The sequence below is a fragment of the Eleutherodactylus coqui genome, chromosome 11 (genome assembly GCF_035609145.1).
Source record: "Eleutherodactylus coqui strain aEleCoq1 chromosome 11, aEleCoq1.hap1, whole genome shotgun sequence".
Taxonomy (NCBI): domain Eukaryota; kingdom Metazoa; phylum Chordata; class Amphibia; order Anura; family Eleutherodactylidae; genus Eleutherodactylus; species Eleutherodactylus coqui.
In genome coordinates, this window is record NC_089847.1 from 25,461,366 (window position 1) to 25,469,093 (window position 7,728).

Here is a 7,728-nt window from a genome sequence, read left to right on the forward strand (position 1 = left end):
TAAGGGCAATTGCTCGATCAAGCATTGCCCTTAGCGAGTACCTGCCCGCTCGGGAGCAAAGATTCGGCTAGCGGGGAGCGACGGGGGAGAGCAGGGAGGAACGGAGAGGAGATCTCTCTCTCCTCTCCCCCCCGCTCCCGCCTGCTCATGGCCGCACCTCACCTCTCACCCGCGCCGGCAGCCGAACCTTCTCTGCCGAGCGGGGAGATACTCGCTAAGGACAATGCTCGATTGAGCAAGTGTCCTTAGCGAGTATGCTCGCTCATCTCTAATTGTCAATAAAGGGACAACCCCTTTAAATCCATTACTGCAAATCAATTTCCACAGCGGATTATTTCCACAGCTTGTGGATGAGATTTTCAAAATCTTATCCACTTTGCTGCTACTGTAAATGCTGCCCGGGGTGTCCACCCGGAAATTCCACGACAAATCCACCCCATGTGAACCCAACCTTAGGGTGGATTCGCATGCTGGAAGATTTGTTGCATAAATTTCTGCAATTGTAAAGCTTCCCCATACGTCTGATTGGAGAGGTTTCTGCAGCATTAGGGTGCGGGCAGACAAGCGCATAAACGGCGCGTTTTTGCGACCAAACGTATATACGTGACCATCTGAGCCAATGGTTTCGAATGTATTCGTTCGCACGGGCGATTTTACGGCGCGTAAAAACGGCAATTCGAAAAAAAACGGAACATATGCGACCGAAATACGCGCCAACGCATATTCGATCGCCGAAAAGACCGTTTGCAAAGTAGGAACAAACGAAAATACGCTTTCTAGCTCTGGTCGTGATTGGTGAAAAACGATCGCTCGTGCGAACGTGAATACGCCTACGCTCGTCTGCCCGCACCCTTAGCTGGATTTCTGCAATGCCCATGCTGATGTTTTGGACAGTCACGAACATCTATGCAGCAAATCTGCTGTCTATGAATATCCGCCTACATTTTCTCATTTGAGACATTACTGAGAACTTTAGATCTTGCAGAATTTTTAATTTTTTTGCTTCATTTAATTATAGCTAATGCAAAGTATGTAATATCTGCAACTTTTGTTTTCTGGATCTCCAGTGAATAGAAACATTCATCATTCACTTTAAGTGGCTGAAAAACTGTCCAGAAAACAAGCTGCTTCCAGTTTTACGGCTCATTAGATAAAAACAAACAGTTAGAGCGGCACTCCCTAGCATAATACTGTTTGGTACCCGTGTGAGTGCAGGTAAAGCAATTCCTTACAGGTGCTGTGCTCTGGGTAGGCTTGCATAGTATAATAGTCCTCAGGTCTGCTACTGCACCCTCTGGGAGAACTCTTGGGGCGAGTTCACACATCGCAGAATTGCTGCAGTGGACTGTGAACCAAAACTACATACAGCAATGTACGTTAATAAGGTTTTAACCCTTTAATGATGTGGCCCCCCTTATTTTCCCATTTTTGTTTCTTCCTCCCCCCTTTAAAAAAAATCGTAACTCCTTTATTTATCCACGTCGCTGTATGAAGGCTTGTTTTTTGCAGGACGAGTTGTAATTTTCGATGGGGCTATTTAAAGTTCCGTATAATGTACTAAAAAACTTTTAAAAAATTCTAAGTGGAGTAAAAAAAAAAAATAAGACATTCCGTCATCTTTCAGTGCGTTTTGTTTCTACAGCGCAACAAAAATGGCATGATAGCTTTATTCATTGGGTCAGTACAATTGCTATGATACCAAACTTGTATAGGTTTTTTTTTTTTACTATACTACTTTTTTTTTTTAAAGACATTTAATTTTTTTCAATTATTTTCTGCTGTCATCTTGTGCGTGCAATAACTTTTTAATTTTTTTGTCGACGTAGTTGAGCGAGGGCTCATTTTTTTGCAGGATGTCCTGTAGTTTCTGTTAGTACCAATTCGGAACACATACGACTTTTTGATCGCTTTTTATTGCATTTTTCTGGGAGACAGGGTGACTGAAAAAGTGCATTTCTGGCGGTCTTTATGTTTTTTTTCGGACGACGTTCTCCATGCTGGAAAATAATGCACTAGTTTGATCAGACTTTTTACGGACGCGGCGATACCAAACATGTATTTTTATTTTATGATTTAGATTTTTTTAATTAAAGATATGGCAAAAGGAGGTGATTTAAACTTTTATTACTTTTTTTTTACAATTAAAAAAACTTTATTGATCTTTTTTTTAACTTTACTTTTAAGTCCCTCTGAGAAACTACAACATTTGATGCTTTGATCGCTCCTGCAGTATGACATAATGCTACGGCATTACGTCCTACTGCAATTTGACAGGCAGTCTGTCAAGCCACCCCACAGGGATGGCTTGATAGGCAGTCTCTTAGGGCAGCCCTGGGACCTTTCACAAGGCCCCTGGCTGCTATGACACCTGCACGGCTCCCCCCATTCTACCGCGGTGGGGGGGGGGGCCGTACGGCACCCCCGAACATCGTTCGGGCATTTAAAGGTTTAATAGCCGCAATCGGCCGCACGACCGATAGCAGCTATTGCCCGCGGGTGTCAGCTGTATTAAACAGCTGATGCCCGTGCTGTATGAAAAGAGGTCACCCCGCGATCTCTCTTCATACATACCCTGACGTTCCAGGACGTAAATGTACGTCCTGGAGCCGGAAGGGGTTAACAAACCCTGTTGATTTACAGCGGAAATATTCCACAGTGGCCTATGGGCAAGTTGCGGATTTTCAGATCCACAGCATTCTCCATATGGTGGATTTTCACAATTAAATTAATTCATTGAAATGCAATCAGTCAATTCCGTTGTCAAAATCGCATCAAAATTTGCACAGAAATAGAGCGTGCCACGATTTGTTTTTTGCGCATGATTTCGCACAGACAAATTGCAGCCGTCTGCATAGGATTGCATATTGTAATGCAATCATATGGTAGCTTCCACGGGCGGAAATTCTGCGGGAAATCCCACAGCGGAATTTCCGCCCATGTGCAGGGGGCCTATAACAGAGACAGTGCCACAAACAGAGGCTGACGTCTGCTCCTCTCAGTTGCATAGCTGGAGATAAAGATACTTGGTAGCATTATGCCAAGAACTTTTAGCCACTTTTATGTTCATCGGATTAAGCAGGTGAGACAGATGGGGCTGAGTGCTTTGCATAGCATGTCTTGCATAGGGTTACGCAGACCTTCTTCATAGCAGGAATGTGACCCCGGCATCTTGCAGCGCAGCTGCTCCCGGCACCAGAAGCCCCAGCACATTGCTGAAGGGTCACATCTAGTAAATGAAGCAGGTGCACTGCACACCTGTGCTCAGGTCCCCGGGCACTCCCCATTGGACTGTAGAAGCTCTGAGGCAGTGGAGAGGTTAATTCTATATGTGCATCTTCTCCAGATAACACAATAGCATATGTAATGGAAATATTTTATGGCTATTTTGTAGCCATTAATCCTTGATTTTATATTTTATCTATCTATCTGAACAGGCTTTAATATATCAACTAGGCCCTGCATTCTAAGGACCTAATTTCAGACCTGTTCTGCGTGTTTTATTGTGGGTAACTAAGAGAATGGTTTTGATGCTTGTTGTAACACATATGATACCAAACTGTCGGTTTGTATAGGAGCCTGCCATATACATATCTCTTGTCTAGAAGCCCGGCCGCTTGTTCTTCCGCTGCGGCCGGCGCTCCCACAGAGGAGAGCGCGGCTGCAGCGGAGGAAGAAAAAGAATGAGCCTGCTGCGGCCGGCTAATTCGCGCCGCAGTGCTGGCTTTGCCGCAGCGGATTTGCCGTCCTGAGATTTCTGAGAAATCTCATCCACATGGCTGGCCAATCCCGGGATTAGCGGCCGCAGGCGCATTGGCCGCGGTGAAATTCCAGACGGAATTTCCGCTGCAAATCTGCCCCGTGTGAACCCAGCCTAATAATTGTAATGCAGATCAGAAGCATCTTGTACCTGTAAGGAGATGATCTCCTACAGTGTTGGTCCATGAAACCTGTCTGCTTTTCACTGTGGCTTCTCCAGTGAAAAGATGAACTCCGGGCAGAAGTGTTTAAGGAAAGCTCCTAATGGATGCAGTTTGTATGTTGTAAGTATGTCCTTGTAAGTCTTTTGTATTGTAAAGTGTGTTTATGTCTTATCACTTGCTGTATGTATTTTACCTGCAGAGAATCACTGTAAAGATTTACGCAATATCACCTATTTTTATGTAACTTTGTTTTATTTTTATCATTTATTAATTTGTATTAATAAATTGTGTTGTATCAACCCCCCCCCCCCTTCTTTAAAGCCGTATCCGAACTTGTTTTCCAGTTGGCGAAACAGCATACCGAACTCAGCCCTACAACCCAGTCCGGTCTATAGTATATAATCATTGTACCACAGCCCCCTTGACCATTCCAGGGCCATAGCCTCTACTACTTTCCATGCTTTATTTTACAGACCGTCCAGTGCTGAATACCAGAACGTGATGTTAGGAATTTCCCCGGTGGTCCGCCAGCACAAAGACACCATGATCCCAGGGGAACCTCAGCTCAATGTGTGCGACCTGGCTGTTATGGTAAATCTATATAAGATTATGAAGACCTCTGCAATATAACAAACATGCAGAAACGATAGGCATGTATGATTTCGGCACTCTCAAGTCCCTTCTTCTGTAGTCTAAAAATGTTGTTCAGATCATGGTCTGCAAGCGTCCTCTAGTGGCCAAACTGTTGTATACAGCAAACTCTATAGTCTATATCTAGGTTTGTCTGCCTCTGCAGCTTTAAAAGGGTTGTGCCAAGTTATAAAGTTATCTCCAATGCATAGGAAATTAAGAAATAACTTTATAACCAGTGGGGTTCAATCTCTGGGACTTCCACCGATCCCGGGAACAGGAATCTGGTCTGTCCCTGAATGAATGGGGCAGAGGTCATATAGGTGTGCTGCTGCTCCATTCACTTCTATGAAAGCACAGGTATTACAGAGTTCAAGTTCTTTGGCAATTTCTGCCACTGTCATTGAAGTGAATGGAGCAGTAGCACGCCTGCACAACCTCTCCTCTACTCACTCAGGGACTGACCAGACTTCCATGGGGGTCCCATGGTGTGACCTCTACTGATCATAAAGTTATCCTCTATGCCGTGGATAGTACATAATTTTATAACTTGACACAACCCCTTTAATGCGTTCTCTGCTACTTTTACTATTCTCAGGATAACTAATCAATAGTTGATCGTGGAGGTCTAATGGTCAGGACTAGAGATGGGTGAGCATGCTCAGATAAGTCAGATACTCGACCGAGCCTCGCTCTTAAGTAACTGCATTCTTGTCCCAGCGTGCTCGGGGGGGGGGGGGGGGTAGCGGGAGAGAGAGATCTCTCTCACTCTCTCCCCCGCTGCCCCTTCCCGAGCGCGCTCGGAGAAGAATTTAACTGACTTGTCCGAGCGTGCTCGCTCATCTCTAGTCAGGACCTCTGCGTATCACAGGGCTATTGTCAGTGTGGACAGATCTGTCTCTATTGTAGAATCCCAGTTTGGCACGGCAGACATATATCCTATTGAACTAAAATTGGAGGTATGGCAGTAGTACCAAGCTAGGCCACTGCAGTGTTGACAGCGATATCTTCTTCTAGCGCTGTTTACAGTAGCAGTGGCCCTGTGTTCAGCTGATCGGTGGTGAACCTGAGTATTGGATCCATGTAGATCTACTATTGATGACCTAGAAAAAGTCCCAGAGAACCCATTTAACTCAAGTTTTGAGCCAGATTCACAGCAATCAGCTGATTGGCTGCATGGCTTCAACCTTTTGTGATTACTTCAGCTTTCATCGCCTGCCAATAGTTACATTAGATATATAAAATGTTGAAACTTCACTATAAATTTCCCATTTACTGTAAAGCAAGAGGTCCCCGACCCTTGGCTAGAGACATTTTTAGTCTAGGGCTATATGGTGATGTTGGCTGTGATGCACAGTCAAAGATTACACTATGGCTCTGCTGCATTGCATCCTAATGTAAGTGAAGTTGCGGAGGGAATCACAAGTTGCCATAATTGTGACCTGACAATCACAAGAAGTCCATACCGGATGGTTTTCTTACCGTTGTCAGGACGTGACAACTTGTGAGTCGCAATGTGATCGCATTTACTTGCATAAGGATACGATGCATCCATGTGGAGGAACAAGAAATCGTGAAACTGGAAACCTTTGCTAATAGATATTTCATATTAAATTAAGTCATATGTGACACCAGTATCCAAAATGGCGCTATTTGGTGGTTAGGATGTGTTTGCAGTATACGGTCATAGTTCAGGACTTCCACGGTCAGTCACACAGTAAGGGGTCACATGTGGCTCCCGAGTCACGGGTTGGTGACCCTGCTGTACAGTGTTTTTTTTTTTCTCTTTTGCTCTATTGAAAAGCTAGCATGATTATGTATAAACCGCAGCCGTAGGAATGGTTCGTCCTCAATGTACATTGATTTTCGGTGCACCGTTTGCTTCTTGTAACCAACCTCATTATGTCTGACAGAACTGGTCACCTCCCGGATGTAAGAAGCTTGGAAAGTGCCTGACCCCTCCAGAGTCACAGCCTTGGAAATGTGTCTGGCCCCACTGATGGATTTCAAGATTTGCTTCATAGGGACACGGATGATTATTTGCAAAGCAGGGACCAGATCAGCGCTCTATGGATACTTGCCATATTCTTACCGCTTTGCCTTAAACAGGTTATCCCAGACCGCACTACTGATGACCTATCCTCAGAATAAGTCATCAATAGTTCATCAGTGGAGGCCGACGATCAGGATTCCCGCCGATAAGATGATTGAAGAGGCTGCTGCCTTCTCTCAGGCCTGTGACATTGCATTCATTCATTACATGTCTTAGGGCAATTCAGTCCCATTCAAGTGAATGGGTCTACACTGCAATACCTGGCACAGCCGCTATACAATGTATGGTGGTGTGCCTGGTATAGACTGAAGTGACAGAAGCACTCACCCAAGCGCTGCTGTTACTTCATTCAGCTGATCAATGAGAAACCTCAGTGGCGGACCCCCGCCAATCGACTACTGATGACTTATCTTAAGGAGGGGGAAAAACTCTTTAACCCTCTATGAAATTCTGCTTTCCTACAACTGTAAGACTGGGCTGTAGGAACGGGGATTAGTATTAATTAAAGGTATCTCAACAAGACAACTGCAGTGGAAAAGGAAACCAACCTGATCAGCAACTGATTGCAGTGGTCTGGCATTTGTAAACCTCTCCGATCACCATGGGATGCCACACAGGAGAAATCGAATATTACATTCAAATTTGTGCGTCTTAAAACATGCAAATCTCGCGCGATTTTAGCACCAGTGTGAAGGCAGCCTTACGCAGATTACCCATGTGGTAGTTTTACTGTGCTATTTTTTTTCTTCAGCTACCAAAATTATTTTTCTACTTTTTTTTTTTTCACTGACTTTTTTGTTTTATTGAGGATGAAAAACTAAAATGAACTTTAATTTATACTTGCTTATTTTTAAAATTTGTCTATTTACGCTAAAATAAAGCATAGGAATTTGTTTTGGATGTTTTGATATATAATTTTGTAATCTCGGATTACAGCGCGTATGGCGACAGTTTAGGTGTGCATCGGCGGTGGGTTATCTTTTCTTTTTTAATAAAGAACTGGTGGTAATGGAGCAACACTCTTAGCAGGAGGGAAATATTTAAAACAATGTGGTGTAAACTCCTTCTTTATTAAATATAGTGCGTTGCCAGCATAAGAAAGCGCATCTTCAGGGGAAAAAAACC

At 44.1% G+C, this 7,728-nt stretch overlaps 1 protein-coding gene across 1 annotated transcript in view; it reads left to right on the plus strand.

The window, feature by feature from the left end:
• GALNS (galactosamine (N-acetyl)-6-sulfatase) overlaps nucleotides 1–7,503 on the plus strand; it is a 33,462-nt gene extending 25,959 nt beyond the window's left edge. The window contains exons 13-14 of the mRNA XM_066583042.1: nucleotides 4,394–4,511; nucleotides 6,464–7,503. Of these exons, the coding sequence (XP_066439139.1) occupies nucleotides 4,394–4,511; nucleotides 6,464–6,550 (205 nt within the window). The 3' untranslated portion in view covers nucleotides 6,551–7,503. The remainder of the gene's footprint in view (nucleotides 1–4,393; nucleotides 4,512–6,463) is intronic.
• Nucleotides 7,504–7,728: the final 225 nt, after the last annotated feature.